This window comes from Carassius gibelio, chromosome B25, assembly GCF_023724105.1.
Source record: "Carassius gibelio isolate Cgi1373 ecotype wild population from Czech Republic chromosome B25, carGib1.2-hapl.c, whole genome shotgun sequence".
Taxonomy (NCBI): Eukaryota; Metazoa; Chordata; class Actinopteri; order Cypriniformes; family Cyprinidae; genus Carassius; species Carassius gibelio.
Genome location: NC_068420.1, coordinates 8571994 through 8588239, shown reverse-complemented (window position 1 = coordinate 8588239; position 16246 = coordinate 8571994). Strand labels below are relative to the sequence as shown.

The following is a 16246-nucleotide window of genomic DNA, read 5'->3' as shown; positions in this document are numbered from 1 at the left end:
TGTTGATTTCTGTGTATCTCTGTATTTGCATGTGTTAACATGTCAATAAACGTGGATCGATAACAGTTTAAAGGGGTGACTTGAGTAGGAGCAAAGGTCATTGTAATTACCAATACGTAATACAATAATCTCTTGACCACTACATGACTTTTTTTATGGAAAGGTATGGTTATAGTTCATGGAGTAAGCTGCAACACAAAGATGTGTATTTGTAAATATAATAAATATATCCTAAAATAAAACAACAATAAGTATTTTTACCTTAAGGATTAAAAGGTGTTATGTGCTTCAAACATATATGAAACAAATGCATTAATACAAAAATAGAATTTTTCTCAGAGTAATTTAAAAAAGATTTCTCCTTTTTATTTCTCGCACATTCACAGAAAATAACTTATGGGTTGCAAAATAACCTGACTAAAGATTATGCATTTATTGGTCAACAATGATACATTATTAAATATAGTGTTTCACAATGCCATAGCAGAACCTTTTTGTCAAAAAGGTTCCGTAAAGAACCTTTAACATCTGAAGAACCTCTCTGTTTCACAAAAGGTTCTTTGTTGGATAAAACAAAGATAATAAAGAGATCTGTGACATCGCTGTGAAGAACCTTTAGAGGCACCTTTATTTATTAGGCTATTATTTCTTTAATATTTTAGAAGCATGTGGTACATTTCAACAGTATCTGGAGCAACAACAACAAAAAAAAATCTGTTATGGTAAAACATGAGTTTATGCTGAGCTGGGAATGTCAAACTGGAAAATGTCAAATCCATAATATAATTTTCTTACATAGATCAGATAGATTGTTGAACTGGATGGGACTTTAATGACTATATACAATAATCAATAACACGATAATCAACTGGTCTCATGGACAGACCCGATCGTTGGTAAGTTGCTCTGGCGTTATTATTGACGAAGAGCCTGACGATGTCACCTTTTGACGTCAGAGGTGAGACATTCCCTTTCAATAAAAGGCGCCGGATCCCAGGAGCATCAGAGGAACAGGAATATTAGCCTACTAGTGCTTTTACTCTCCAAAGACCCAACTGATACTCAGGGTGAGTTCCCGGGCTTCTTCTGATTGTGCCTGTTCTGTATGTTTCAGAGTGCTTCACTGATGCTGTTTTTCAGATGCACAGGTGTGTCGGTGGAGTTTGTGTGTCTCTTATTGTGTGCGCGTTTCTCACCGAAACACTCGGAATGGTGATCGCGGTAAGAGTTACTTTGATTCAAATTGATGAATTTCATTTGGTTAGCCATTTATGTTTGAAGGATATCAAATTACGGAAAAGTTGAAACAGTGACTTATTAAAGATATAGGAACTGTTCTGCTTCTCTCAACTTCACGGTGGCTTTGGAAAGAAAGAAAACGTTTTCAGCGTTGTTGCGTTAGAAAAATAACGCACGTTTACTTTTGTGACAACATGCCCCAATACCTGGAAATGTTGTCGCGCTTTATTGGCTAAGTGGTCTACGAGATACGGCATTTAATAGAATATTAGAGGGTTTTCGGCAAAATGATTAAATAGCATAACTGTAAAAGGTAGTAAAATGTCAATAACAATACTGGAAAAGCCAATTTTATACTGTAATTTAATAAAGTGTATAGAGTTAAAACAAGTAGAACACAATTGACAAATTGCCCTGATAGTAGTTAAACATACACTTGTTTTGGGAACACAATTTAACTATTTAAGGCCTAGGATACTGGATATTTGGATTTTTAACCATTAAACAAAACTATTGCTAAAGAAAACTTAAATTATTATTATTATTGTATTTTAATTTCAGTCCTGATTATAAGAACCAATACAGTTCAGAACTAAGTTACTGAGAGATGAGGCATGTGACAACTAGCCCTGATCATCACTTAACCAAAAATGTTTGTAATTTTTGCAGAAAAACTCTATAAATGCTACAGTAAAAATGTGTTAATAGTTTAACATTTAGTTTTACAGTAAATCAAGCATTACATCACTTAATGAAATATACAGTAATCAGTTTTAAAATATAAAGGCACCTGTCATCCTATAACACCTGAAACATCATTTTTTACAGTGAATGTCTGGTAACCAACAGTTTTTAACTGTAAATGTACCGTATATATTTATTGAACCTTCTACATTTATATACCACATATTCTATAAAACAGGAAAAAGAGAAGAGAGGATGGACCCTCAACAGCGCTGGGTATCTCCTCGGTCCTCGTGAGTTTCCCATTACATTTTTTGTAGACTTTTTTACTATCTTCTCAAATAATACCACACTCTGTCTTTCCCTGTAGCTGTTTATTAAAAAACAGCTGCCTATGATTAATGTAACTGTTTTGACTGATACAATTTTTTCTTCATTTATTTTCCTTTACTTTTGCTTTGAGCGCACAAGGTTGCTTTCTAAACCTTGGACCCTTTAGTTTGCTGTACTGTCTGTACAGGCCTGTTCGCTCTCTTTGATGAAATGTGTTGGGGTGCACTGATGTTGAGCTCACCTGTGTAGGTCAGTTACATAAGCTCCCTGTGTTTCAGGTCGTATTGATCACCTTATACAGATTAAGGATTCTCCCAGTGCAAGGGGGAGAGAAGATCTGCTTGGTCAATGTAAGATAGCACCTGCAGGTTATTGAAGTCAGAGGAGGAATTGCTCTGTGGCGTTTCGCTCTTTTATGCTGTTTTGCATTGTGGTGAAGTTTCCATTCGGCACGAATCAAAGAAAGATCTTTTCACCTGAACTGGAAAGATCAATCATTGTTGTATGAGGGCATCATTTAGGAACATATTCTGTGTGCAAATGCATGAAGTATTCTTCATGAACTTTCTAAATACTGCCATGCATAGTCTTAAGTTCAATTAGTACTAACCCATTTAGCAGCAGGTTTCTTTCTGAATAGGCTATATAAGCCTATTTTTCCTTGCTTTCACTCTTTTTTTTTTTTTTTTTTTTTTACATCTTTCACTTTACCCTCTGTCTCTTCTAGTCATCTTGCTGTGAGCTTTTGCTGTTGTTTTTGCCGCAAGGTGCAAAAGGACTCTTTGTGAAAAAGGAGTACACTTTAGAATACTCTAAAAATGAAAAAGTGCAGGGTTTCGGACACTTAACTGCATATTTTTCACATTATAGTTAAAATTTATATTAAATGTATTAAGTTGTTTTTTGACCCACTTAAGTAGGATTTAAGTACATCTTTGAAATATGTTTGAAGTGTAGTTTCGAATTTCATAACAATCATTTATGCTTATTAAAATATGCTTAAATGCAGTTTCTATTGAAACGTGTATGTCATGTGTTATTTGTAATTATATCTAGTACAGTAGATTTCTAATAATAATCAAGTATTTTACATGTGCTGCTTGTCAACACATCAAAATAAGTGTACTTCTTTAAAGCACAACAAAAGATTATTAAAACCTGATTTGACATTAAGGTACAACTTATATTACAATGCAGTGCAAGGTTTTTAAAAATACTTAAGTGTGTTAATAAATATAGTCATGAAAGAGGACTTTCTTAAATGTATGTAATATGATCTGCAAATATAAATGTTAAAAATATACTTCTATTTGAAGAACAGTAAAAGTACTCTTCTTTTTCACAAGGATGTGAGCATGTGTACTTTGCATTGCAACAAACAAAAAAAAGTAATTCCATGACTCAATTCCTGCAGGTTGCTCTACTCAGTCTGTCCCAAAAACAGAAACCCAACCAAAAAGATATTCCTCGGATAATGACTTATCACATTAGGAACATATGTGTGCCACAAGCAGGTCTATGAATATCAGCCGGGGCGTCAGGGTCTGACGGCGTGGTGCTCAGCAGGCTGATGTTTAAATGATCAATGTGATTATGTGTGCTTTTGCTTTGTGATCAGATGCCATAGACAGCCACAGGAGTCTTGGCGACAAGCACGGAGTGGCAGGCAAGAGAGAAATGCCCATAGATGAAGATTTCAAGACAGGTAAGAAACATACATGGCCTGTATGGCCTCACGTGTTTGAAAACCCAAAATGGATTTGTGTTAAGATCATGATTCTGTATGTTTCATTAGACTCTCTAAAGGCCCGGAAGTTGATTACACTTTTCATTTATCATTAATGCACTTTCACAGATGTTGTGGCAAGGCTTTGGAAGTAAATTCATAACTGAGAATGAACCTATAAAATCTTGTTTCTGCTTTTTAGCAGCTCTGAGGATAGCAGATGAGGATATTGTCCACACTATTATAGACTTTCTTTCTTATCTCAAATTAAAAGGTAAGTGCAGTTGTTATTTATTAGTTGTTGTTTTTTTTTACAGATTTACAAAACTAAAATAAAGATATCAACTTAAAATTGTTATGAGTATAGTTAGTATATAAATATGTATGAAATTTTAGTAGAACTTTTTTTTAATACTTTTATTCAGCAAAGGTGCATATTAATCAAAAGAGACACACACACACACACACACACACACACACATATATATATATATATATATATATATATATATATATATATATATATATATATATATATATATACAATTCCTTTGATTAATTTAATTGCACTTAAAATGTAATTATTTATTTTTTATTTTTAAAGGAATGTTATACTGAAATATGAAATAAAATAATTTTATTTTTACTCAAGTAATTTTATGTTTTTTTTTTTTTTCAAACTGTAATCATATTTGGCAAAGAAGTTTTCAGTATTTTTTGTTGTTGAATTTCATCTGCTGTGTTACTGTTAACCCTTCGATCCAGTCGTCCCTGCTTGTGAAATGTGTTCATTTCAAATTCCAAAGCAGTTAAATTTATAAATCTAGAATTCAACTCTGAATTCTAGTAACTGAAACCATCAAAATATTAATAAACAAACACATAAAAGACTAGTAATGTATAAACTGTAATTCTGAATAACCACCTCTGTAGGTTTTAGGCATATAAGAGCTTAATTTGACCGCAAGAAAGAGGGTTGTTCTAATTTTTCACATTTTTACTTCCCCCTGCAGAAATAGGAGCTCTCGACAGTCTGCCTTCCTCTCTCACGTCAGAGGAAATAAGTCAAGTCTAATTTTGACCGAATCCAGCACGGACACACCGTGACCTCCACAGTGACTGACTGAACTCAGTCTGAGGCTGTATTAACATTCAACATCTTTTCCACCGCACTGTTCTCCACACGCTAAACTCTCTATCACCACGCAACTTTAATCTTTCAGAATCACTTGACGCCTGATGTGGAGATGGATTCAAAAATAAAACCTATAAATGGCATTCGACTCACCTTACTGTCTGTCTCATCTTTTATTTTATATTCATAGAAAAAGGCAATAAGACCTAAGGTTTTTTCACTATTTTACTTCTTAGTACATACAGGCGGAAACATGAATTATCATTACAGCATGTTGTTCCTCTGGCCATAACTTCCCAGCGGTCATCTGGCACTCAGACAGTGTGACACACAATATGGAGATCACCAGGGTAAGCTTTCCCCAGTGTAGTCCACAAATCCACCGTGATGCTTCTCCGTTAATCCAGAAATGACAGACAACACTGATGATATGCTCTCCTCTTTGCTCAAAGGTGCCTTCAAATGCAAGAAAATGGGTTAACACATCATTTTTTATCAAGACAACTAATGAAAAAAATAGATTTAGACTCACCATTGATCCACCCATATCAGTGCGCACCCAACCAGGGTGAAGGGCGACGCATAAGATCTTCTCCGCTTCCAGATCGACAGCCAAACATCTTGTAACCATATTCAAGGCGCTCTAGAATGTCAAAAATCTAAGATAAGCATATAGAAGTCCATTATTTATCCCATAAAGCAACCAAACAGGTGTTTTACCTTAGATGCCCTGTAAGCGTAAAACTTGAAGCTCCCAACCTCGCCCCAGTTGAGCTGCACAGATCCCAGGAGCGACGACACATTGATCACCGCGGCTCTCTGGATTCCCATGTCACTGCCTTGAGCTGCCGCCCTTCTCAACAATGGCAGGAAAGCCTAGAAAATATCATGGGGTACTCATAAATTAATATTTAAAATAAAATACCATTAGGAAAGATTAGAGTTGCCTTTGGATGGTTATTAATCTAGTCATATTACCTTGGTCACAAAAAGAGGAGCCACTGTGTTACTCTCATAGGTTTTCATCATGGCATCTCGAGTGACCGTGTCCAGTTCACATGGTATGTTAATCGCAGCATTATTAATTAAGCAGTTCAAACCATCAGTGCCCACAATGGATTCCACTGACTGCGCTGCTGCATCCACACTGCTGTCGCTGGTCACATCTGAAATTATAAAGACAGACTGATTTTTGAATCCATTTGATCTGGTGGATAAAAAAAATTTAATAAATAAATCTCAATGGTTTATTTATCTAGTTTATTTTTGTACAAAATAAAAATCAATGAAATATATTACAGAAGAGCATATATATTACAGAAAACTATTTTAAGTAATTAAATTAAAGTTTGGAATGAACCAACTATATGGAAAGTAAAAAAAAAAAAAAAAAAAGGAAAAGTAAATGGCATCATTAAATAATAATAATAATAATAAAAAATACTATATATATTATGATGTGGATATGAAACGCTTGTCACCGTCAATAAGAACAATTATTTGTCCTTTGTCTCTACCTACTGGACATTTGTAAGAATTGCACTAAAGTAGTAAAAATTATAATGTGAATTATTTATGCATAATTGTGGCGTTTGGGTGTCATTTAAGATACAATAAATTAATTGTTAAATAATAATAAATTTGAACAAATACACAGTTTATGTTTTTTATAAACTTTTTTATGCATACATCATTGAAACAAATATAGTAACGTTACTGAAATTCTCAAACAGTCAAAGAAAGCAGTCGGTGAACTAAACACTAACATAATTATTTACAAAAATCGTCTTTATGATGATCCAGAAGTGGAATACTGCATAATTTATTTCGCTTAATAATTCGTGTTGGTCACGTGACTATGTAACTTACCTAAAGGCAAAACATGAACGTTTGGATGCGATTTAGCGAGTTCTTGCAGTTCCTGACAATGACAGTAAACCATAATCACTCGTTAAGCCACTTGACAGGTATGTTTATTCTACACAGACGCTATGGTGCTCTGTGATGGCCTAACGTTACCTTACCTTTGCAGCGGCTGGATCCCGCGCGGTCGCGATGATCTTTTGGGGTCTGTTCGGTGAATCGAGTAGCTGTCGGACCATTTGCAGTCCGAGACCTCGGTTTGCCCCCGTGATGAGCACCGAGCGACACTTTGAGAAATTGATCTTCATTTTCAAGACGTGAGGAACACTCTCACTCTCAAGCGCACCCTCTTAAAGTATTTCACAACTTAAACAAGTTGAACAGGTCCTGCTGGAGGTGGTGTTAGTCTCAAAAGCCGCCAACCCACTTTTATACAGTCTATGGACCAACCTCCATACATTAGTTAATGCATTAAAAATGAATAGGGAAGATGACGCTGCAGAATTCTCTTACTTTTGTAATGGTTTTGTTGAAATGCGTCATCTTAACAATTTGTTTACAAAGCGGGTTTACAAAATAAAACAAAAATGTGTGAAATACCTTTTACTGTCTATGTGAAATACAGACGCACGCGCCCTCTCACGGTGTTTAGGCGCGTGAGCTCAAATCCCTTTCGCGCTTTTCTATAGTAGTTATCTGAAACGTCGAAAAACATATCCAAAACACTTGTACGATTTAAGATAAGTTAATTTTGTTAATTTAAGCAGCCAAAATACCACTTACGCACTTATATATCAGGTAAGTATATCATAAACTCTGCAGAGCTTATATTTTACTAATATTTTGAGGCGGACGAATGATTAGCTAATGTAAATCGCTAGCAAAACCAGTTTACCTCAGAGTTAGTAAACTAAACATCTTATTTAAATATCTGCTTATCTAGTTATATTCATATTATTATATAATTTTTTTTTAGCTCAACACAAAATAAATATCTTAAGAATGGAATAGTTTACTGAAGAGTAAGTTATAGTGTTAAGTTACAACTTTCTATTACGTAAGTTAGTCGGGAGGGACCAGTTTTGTTTTTAATAATTGAAATGAAATAGAAATCTTAAAATTAAAGAAGACAAAAGCACAGAATTACTAAAATTTAGATTAAAATTACAACTTTGCTAACAGCATCTGTAGATTAACATTTTGTTTTCTTTTGTGCCTGATTGATTATATGTGATTCCAGTGCCATCTAGAGTTGGAGAATGAATGAGTTGGAGGACCAAGAGTACAGCTACAAAAGAGACTTATCTGAAGGATCTCTTGTTCCTTCACACCACACCCATGACAGTCCTAGAATGGCAAATCTCATTAGTCACGGGATGCATTCAGTACCGGGTTACTCCAGGATGGAGGACGACTACACCACTTACAGGATTCTTCCACAGCTAACATGTGATCCTGTGCCTCCAGTAGCCCACTTTAGTTTAGCGTCCTATCCTGAATACTTACTGGCTCAATCTAGCCATTATCAGCATGTACTAGGCCAACCGTACAGCTCCTGGCCATCCCAGGAGGCTTTTCATTATGGCATGTCATCAGTGAGTGTGAACAAACTGAAAGGATTTTCTGTGTGAAATCTGAAATTATGAGTCGGAACCGAACACATAAAGCACACGTGTCATGTCCTTAACTCGTTTAATAAGTAAACAATGATGAATTCTTTCTCCCATAGGGAGAGATCTGTCGAGCGGTCACCAGTATCAGCTCTGATGGTGCAGATGTTTACAGTCTGGAGGGGTATTCTACAGATCAAGGATTCAGACATCACGATGTAATGTGCAGCCTGAAGAAGTTTGTGTCATGTATGTGAAGCTTGTTTTGAAGGGACTTAATGGATTCTTCATATATAATTTTCAGAGAAATCAGCCTCATGCTCTTCATGTGCCACCTCATGACCAGAAGCACCCAGCTGAGACGTCCAATATTTGTCAGGTATCATGTTTCTCAAATGTCCTATATATATATATATATATATATATATATATATACATACACGCACACACACACACACACACACACACACACACACACACACACACATATATATTATTGGCACAAACAAACACACACATCATAATTCTCATTACATTATTTTATATCAAAAAATAATAAAATGGTAAAAAAAAATCAGTCATGGTTCAAACATCTAGTAGTATCATAAAATATCTGTCATTTTTATGTCGTTTTCAAAAGAAAGAAATATTTAAAAAGAATATTAGCAATTGATTAATGGACGATAGAGCCTTTATTTAGCCAAACAATAAAATACCTGTTTTTAAAATCATATTGGCCTTTTCATTTGATGCCACTACTTAGAAACTATTCAGAGTGTCAGGAGCTGATTGTGCCAGATTTTAGAGCAATAAAAATGAAGTGATTTAATCTTCTCTGAGATGTTACAGCCGGTGCAGATTGTGTGTGATGTGACCGGTGGAGGGCAGGTGGTCGTGCTGAACCATTGCAGTCCCGATCAGATTCCTCACTCTCTGATGATGGATCTCAACACAGTGTCTCAGCCAAAGACATCTGAGCAGAGCTGCTCTACTGAGGACCACTCACCCACCGAAAAAGGTTAAAGGATTATACTTGAAAACACTTGGAACGATTACAAAATGTAGACCCTTAAGGTCATTTAATGAATTTTTTATTCATGCATTTTTAGTTTAGTTTATTTTTTCCCCCTGAGGTCTGTGTATAATGCTCATTAAGGTTTTTTGGTGCCAAAACCATGATAATTTAGTGTTTCGTGGCCATTTTCCATGCTTTCCATGCTCCTAAGAGTTGAACAGGCCTTTTTTTTGTTGCTGTGCCTTTCAGTCTTCTATAGAGATAATCCTTTTTGCATGTAAAATGAAATGCATTTACTGTTGTTAAAAATAAACTCAAATAACTGAACCTCATATCTACTGTGAGGTTAGTAGATGAATGTACTGTTGAAGTATTTAAATGTCATCAGATGCCAGACATTTGGAGAAGATCACGTCCACTGGACTGCCTCAGACCCACAAGACATCTGCAGGTGTCACATTCAACCTCGCGCCAGGACCTTACGCTTCTCAGGTAGATTTGCTGGGAAGCTGCATCAGTCAGTCTGAAACATGGAGTAAATGGTTAGCCTTTACCAGATAAATGTATATAGGCCTATACTTACATAATCAGTAAATCTCATGGGGAATGTTTGCCATACATATACCATCAAAAAAATACGTAAAAACACAATTAAGACATTACTTTATGCAAAATGATCCAAAAAAGGTGTTACATATTTGTGAGTGGATTAGCAGTTAATTTGTAGGCAACATTAGAGTCTAACTATTCAGAGGTGAGATGGGATAACAGTCAGGTGTCAGTGACGGTCCTGTTTTATTTAAAGAACAGGGATCTATCAATATGATCTTAACAACACGTTTGAATAATTCAATGTAAAAAACAACATGTTTGTATAGTTATTCAAGATCATTGTAACACTCCACGAGATAACAAAGGAACCCAGAGTAAGTTCTTAGCAGCTAAAAGTCCATTTCACACTGATTAATGTTCATGAGTCCATCATCAGGAGAACACTGAACATCTATGGTGTGCATGGCAGAGTTGCAAGCAGAAAGCCATTGCTCTCCAAAAAAAAACATTGTTAACTGTCTGCAGTTTGCTAAAGATCATGTGGACACACCAAAGGGCTATTGAAGAAATGTTTTGTGGACAGATGTGACCATATTAGAACTTTTTTGTTTAAATGAGAATTGTTATGTTTGGAGAAAAAAAAAAACACTGGATTCCAGCATAAGGACCTTATCCCATCTGTGGTCAATCATCTTATCATCTTATTCCATTAGATGGTAATGGTGATATGATGGTTTGGGCCTGTTTTACTGCATCTGGGCCGGGACGGGTTGCCATCATTTATGGAACAATAAATTCTGAATTATACCAGTGAATTCTAAAGGAACATGTCAGGACATCTGTCTGAGAACTGAATCTCAGGAGAAAGTGTGTCAGGCGGGAAGACAACAACCCCAAGCACACAGTTCATTCAAACACCTCAATCCTGTTGAAATGTTGTGGAAGGACCTGAAGTTAAAATTTATGTTAGATTAATAAATTACATTTTTACATTTTTTTTAGCTTCATCAGACGCTTTGCCCTACTCAGATTGTAGAACTGGAAGAGGAAGGACAGAGCAAAGGACGTAGACGGTACGAGTATCATAACATAAAAACCTCATGTCTCTCATGTTGATTCTTGACAACCGACCTGTACTTTTTGTAAAACAGTTAAATTATGGTATGACTATTCTTTGTTTATTAGTGTGAAGTGGGAAAAATCTAAGCGACCCTGCAACTGCACAAAATCTCAGTGTCTGAAACTGTACGTATTTTATTTTTTATTTTATTTTTTGAAGTCAATCAGTTGTTCAGATGTAACCTCTACTGAGTCATGGTTATATTACCCAACAAATGTATTTGCTTTGGTCATGATGACTGATGCCTCTGAACAAAAATAACTGCTATGTCCCGACCATGAAAAATCAGCTCTTACCAAATGATTTATTTTCTGCAGTTATTGTGAATGTTTTGCGAACGGAGATGTCTGCAACAACTGCAAATGCTTAAACTGCTACAATAATACTGAACATAACTTGGAGAGATCCCAGGCTATAAAGGTCAACCACATGACAGAAACCTCTTAAAATAAATCAACTTAAATGGTCTCTTTGATTAGATGGCACTTCACTTTCTTTAGGCCTGTCTGGACAGGAATCCAGGGGCTTTTCGGCCTAAGATTGGCAGTAGGAAACAGGGGAATGTGAAGGGATGTCACACAAAGGGTTGCAACTGCAAGCGTTCAGGCTGCCTGAAGAACTACTGCGAGTGTTATGAGGTAAGCTGACCTGATAAGTAGTATATTTTCAATAATGTATTTATTTGGAGTCACTTTACACTGCAATTCCACACAGGCCAAAATCATGTGCACATCCACCTGTAAGTGTGTGGGCTGCCGAAACTATGAGGAAAGTCCTTCAAAGAAGAGCTCTGAGCGGGACAGGCCTGACTCCAGCATCTACTACCCAACCAGGTACATGTAATTCCACTGCAATACTAATCATTTAATTACTATTCATTTAAAAATTAAATTAAAATCAAAACACTAGGAACTGTTGGCCTATCTTGTCAAAAACAGAAATACAGTAATGTATATACAAACACCTCACTTCCGCTATATTGTGTAACAATGTGTTCTTTTAGGAGGCGTTTCCCTCCCACCTCCACTTCCTCTGTGTGACACCGCAAGCACATATGCAATTAGAGTCACTCACAGCAATAAGTGAAACTGTCAGCTATGTCCTATCGATCATATTTAAAGAGTAAAAATGAGGGCCCAAGACTTTCAAGGTTGATCTTTAGTAGATCATGTGAATCAAGAGGCCTTCAGTGTCACTTTCAAGACTGATTGGACATGGATATCTATGAACTGTTGGCCCACATTTATGGCATCACTGTAAACTAGCCCAACGAGATTGAGGTTACAGGCTACTGTTTGTGTCGTGCTTTGTTGGTTGTTTTTCAAGTGATAGTAAATGAGAGCAGTAGGGTTTTGTTATTCCTTTGGTCACTGAGGGTGTCTCTGTTGATAGGAGTCCTCTGGCGTGCATCACGCCCGATGTAGTGGAAGCCACATGCGGCTGTCTCCTCGCCCAGGCTGAAGAGGCAGAGAAGGAAGGGTACACTGCGGCTCACGCTGAGAGAATGATTTTGGAGGAGTTCGGCCAGTGCCTAACGCAGATTGTCCGATCAATATTCAAATCCAACAGCGTGCAATTCAATGAGTAGCGGGGGAACAAATGCTCAGTGTTATGATTGATCCAGATGTGATTTGGTTACCGACAAGTGTTGTTTTTCTTTACTTCAGCATTAAGAGATGCTTTGAAAAATTCACATCGTCACCACTTTAATAGCACATTTTATTTATAGTTATTTATATAAATATATATATTTTTTACTATTTATTAATTTATTTAAGAATCTTCTTTTATTTATTTTTTTCATTCCCACCACTTCACATCTGCAGGATTTTAATGGAAAATTTTATTTATATTTAAATATATTATCTATATGTTATTTAAATTATTCCAACCACGTTTTTTTTGCAGTATGTTAATATTATTGTGTTTTATATAATATTTAAACAATTTGAACAGGAGCAATGTTTACATTTTTCTTTTCACATTACCTGTTGCTTGTTCTGGAATATTTAATCCTGTTTGGAAACTTGATATCGGTTCTTGCATTACAAATTTAGCGTTCTCATTTTGCCATTTTTGGCTGTTTTTCTGTAATAGAGCAGTCACTGGCTTTATGCATCAGTAACTATTTTTCTGTCAGTATTTATTTAAATATAAATGGCATGTTACTTAAAAATTATTAAAATATTTATTATTACTTGTATATATTTCCATTCTTTCCCACCACTTTACATCTGAGTGATTTTAATTAAACATTTAATTAACATTTATATATATATATTTTTTAATATAAATATTACTTAAAAATTTTATATAATTTATATTACCACATAACTTGCTGCTTGTTCTGAAACCTTTTTTACTGTTGGAAAACTTGATCTCGGTTGTTGTGTCAGGGAATTTCGATCAGGTTCTCAGTGCAAGCATTTCAATCCATTAGAAATTTAGTTTGTTAAAATTTTCATTTTGCCATTTGTGGATGTTTTTTTCTGTATTGGACTTGAGTGACTTTTTTTCCTGTTCCAGTCTTATATATATGACTAACTATATACAATTGACTGACATTTTGTTTTAAATCATTCCATTTCTTAACGCTTTTATCTTAACACTTACCAAAGCTCCAAATTTGACCACATTCTACATCACCTTTTATGCAAGCAACTCAGTTTGGATTCAAGGTTGAGACACTTTTAGGAGAAACATGATTTTTTCCTCTTTTGTAGAATTTTAGAGACACAGCTGTAGGGTAAAACCTCACCATATTGATTTTCATTATGGCAGATGCTCTTGACGTCAGGCATTTGTGCAGGTTAATGTCGAGAGCGTTCCCATGATAGGACAAGGTTCAAGCAAGTGATGTCTCTCGCAGGGGGTTGTATTGAACCTTGGGTCCTGTTGTTAAAGAAGGACATAAATAGAGGAGTAAAGAACTGGACCACTCAGATTTGTTTAGCTCTTCTGATCAAAACCATTCTTGATCCGACAAAAATGGTAAATATGCATATACCTATTTTTATGTGCATACATTAGAATAGAATAACACATCATTCTTCATCTATTTTCTTTTCATAGATATCAAGAATGTGGATTTTATGGACATGCACAGTCATATTTTTACTGGTCAGAGACTGTCATTGCATTCAAAAGGTACGATGTTTTTGAGTGTGAAATACCTTTTTATTATGATTACGTATGCTGTTTCTTTGACTTATTTACTGTTTATGTCTTTTAATAGACCACGTTATCGAAGAACTGGGGACCACAGTCAATGCTTTACTTAAAGGGAAAACGTGAGTGTTGTCCGGCCCCCCTAATATTCTTGAAGTAATCAAATCGATTGCCTGTTATTGCTGATCCTGGGTGTCTGTTTTAGCTGCAATCTTTCGTTTAAGTGTCCAGATTTTGATTGCTTGCTATATTTGTATTGACTCTCCCTTTCCCCCGCAGATGGAAGACGGTTTGTTCCTGACATTGATGATATTATTTCAAGTTCAGGGTTGAAAAGCTGGTACGCAGTTCTCAAAGGTGTGGATCAATAATTCCTTAATATGTCAAATGGGTGCAGATGCTGTAGATAAATGAAGTAATTTTGACTGCTGTGTTTTCTCGAAGGGTTTCAGAAACTGAAGTCGCTGAACGCAAGAAAACAATCAGGATTGTTCACAATGCAGAACTTTGTTATCCGTTAATCTTTTTTTCTCTTCTGGGTCTGTACAGTGTGCCATATTTTATATTGTTTAAGATTCAAAATAAATCTATTTATGTCAAATACGTGGGAGACTGATTGATTTATTTGACTGTTTAGATGGGGCTTTATATATTTTAGGATTGATTGTATATGTTCTGACAGTGGTGTTGGTTATGTTTTTATAAATAAAAGTTATAAATCAAACTTTGGTTGATGTGTTAAGATAACATTCACACTGAAGCTGACTCACATGCCTAGTTGTATGTGGTTATTTTATGCATGCACATTTGTTTCAGTGGCTATTCAATTTTAGTTGCATTTTTCTTAATAAACTGAGGTCATTGTATGTACATACAGACATTATTCCATGCAACCCAGCTGAGGTGCTTCAGATGACCTTAAATACCTCCGATTCACAGCCAAACTGCAACAGCTGCAAAAGGAGAAATCAGATCATGTGAGCAAGACGTGTCGCCTGCTCAGAGAGCAATGGCTCCTTTCACTGCCCTCAAATACACTTCAGTGTATTCAGTGGAAACACAATGGGAGATATTATCTCTCAATGTGAGTTCTGGTTAACAGTGTAGATTCATTTCTAAACTGCAAAGTTCATCTTTCTCTGTCGCCATGCCTTAAGCCACTTTCACTCTCTCAGGTTCACATAACTTTGCAGCAAGCAATTGTGAATAGGTCTGTGTTGTTTTTTAAGTATTTGTATGAATGGACTTTGGTATAGCTCAGCCACTTTTAACGTTTTAACTGTTACTTGATTGTTTAAAGTGGCGGGAAAATTAACTTAAGGGATGCAAATAAAAGGTTATGATTACAAACGAATGCATCACAAAATTCATTAAATCTATTACTAATATTTGCTCATGCTTGTACTGTTTTCCCACTGAATATGATGTCAACTCCTAGATGATAAAATACTGACTTTCAGTTATTAATAAATTAAAATTCAAACCTGCACTAGTCTCATATATATATATATATATAATATTTATCCAATATGTGTAAATTTTTAAGTATTTTGCTAAATTGATTGACATTTAATTAATACATTTAACTGATACAGTAAAATAGTAGGCTATAATAAATAGTGAAATATTGCAATTTAATATAATTTATTCCAGTGATGGCAAATCAGAATTTTCAACATCCACGATGCTTCAGAAACCATTTTTTGGCGACCTGCTCAATAAACTTTGTTTCTTAAAAAAAAATAAAAAATGTATACGATGGGGACGTTGCTGGTTTTATATTAATAGCTCCATCTTCTGG

At 35.4% G+C, this 16246-nt stretch overlaps 3 protein-coding genes and 2 long non-coding RNA genes across 7 annotated transcripts; 4 read left to right on the top strand and 1 right to left on the bottom strand.

Annotated features, from left to right (window-relative positions):
- Positions 1-986: 986 nt before the first annotated feature.
- Positions 987-5269, top strand: gal (galanin/GMAP prepropeptide). 2 transcript variants are annotated; one of them, XM_052597117.1, is made up of 7 exons: positions 987-1067; positions 1141-1221; positions 2162-2216; positions 2535-2606; positions 3875-3961; positions 4185-4256; positions 4996-5269. In XM_052597117.1, exons 2-7 carry the CDS (start codon positions 1141-1143, stop codon positions 5055-5057), a joined length of 429 nt encoding a protein of 142 aa, XP_052453077.1. In that variant the 5' UTR covers positions 987-1067; the 3' UTR covers positions 5058-5269. The 2 variants fall into 2 exon arrangements, with proteins under 2 accessions (XP_052453077.1, XP_052453078.1); XM_052597118.1 differs by lacking the exon at positions 2535-2606.
- Positions 5270-5271: 2 nt separating this feature from the next.
- On the bottom strand, positions 5272-7379 carry zgc:110339 (uncharacterized protein LOC550490 homolog). The gene is made up of 6 exons (XM_052597115.1): positions 7142-7379; positions 6987-7038; positions 6096-6283; positions 5838-5993; positions 5650-5760; positions 5272-5573 (listed from the first exon to the last, which is right to left on the bottom strand). The coding sequence occupies exons 1-6, from the start codon at positions 7286-7288 to the stop codon at positions 5460-5462; spliced, it is 768 nt and encodes a 255-aa protein (XP_052453075.1). The 5' UTR covers positions 7289-7379; the 3' UTR covers positions 5272-5459.
- An 848-nt stretch (positions 7380-8227) lies between these two features.
- On the top strand, positions 8228-9733 carry LOC128014549 (uncharacterized). Its single transcript, XR_008183575.1, has 3 exons — positions 8228-8575; positions 8710-8969; positions 9431-9733. It is a non-coding gene; the product is annotated as an uncharacterized LOC128014549 (long non-coding RNA).
- Positions 9734-9918: 185 nt separating this feature from the next.
- Positions 9919-14029, top strand: LOC128014548 (uncharacterized). Of its 2 annotated transcripts, XR_008183574.1 has the most exons (6): positions 9919-10097; positions 11160-11230; positions 11343-11402; positions 11595-11915; positions 11992-12110; positions 12670-14029. It is a non-coding gene; the product is annotated as an uncharacterized LOC128014548 (long non-coding RNA). The 2 variants fall into 2 exon arrangements; XR_008183573.1 differs by having other exon boundaries at positions 11595-12110.
- A 22-nt stretch (positions 14030-14051) lies between these two features.
- Positions 14052-15920, top strand: LOC128014045 (spexin prohormone 2-like). Its single transcript, XM_052597285.1, has 4 exons — positions 14052-14069; positions 14350-14424; positions 14513-14567; positions 14725-15920. Exons 1-4 carry the CDS (start codon positions 14052-14054, stop codon positions 14814-14816), a joined length of 240 nt encoding a protein of 79 aa, XP_052453245.1. The 3' UTR covers positions 14817-15920.
- The last annotated feature ends 326 nt before the right edge of the window (positions 15921-16246 follow it).

Coding starts and splice junctions, on each gene's coding strand:
- zgc:110339 (XM_052597115.1), bottom strand. CDS start 7,288: ATGAAGATCAATTTCTCAAAGTGTCGCTCGGTGCTCATCACGGGGGCA. Junction 7,039..7,141: donor GGGATCCAGCCGCTGCAAAG/GTAAGGTAACGT, acceptor TGTCATTGTCAG/GAACTGCAAGAACTCGCTAA. Junction 5,574..5,649: donor CTGATATGGGTGGATCAATG/GTGAGTCTAAAT, acceptor TTGCATTTGAAG/GCACCTTTGAGCAAAGAGGA.
- LOC128014045 (XM_052597285.1), top strand. Junction 14,425..14,512: donor ACTGTCATTGCATTCAAAAG/GTACGATGTTTT, acceptor GTCTTTTAATAG/ACCACGTTATCGAAGAACTG. Junction 14,568..14,724: donor GCTTTACTTAAAGGGAAAAC/GTGAGTGTTGTC, acceptor TTTCCCCCGCAG/ATGGAAGACGGTTTGTTCCT.
- gal (XM_052597117.1), top strand. CDS start 1,141: ATGCACAGGTGTGTCGGTGGAGTTTGTGTGTCTCTTATTGTGTGCGCG. Junction 1,222..2,161: donor CACTCGGAATGGTGATCGCG/GTAAGAGTTACT, acceptor TCTATAAAACAG/GAAAAAGAGAAGAGAGGATG. Junction 3,962..4,184: donor AGATGAAGATTTCAAGACAG/GTAAGAAACATA, acceptor TCTGCTTTTTAG/CAGCTCTGAGGATAGCAGAT.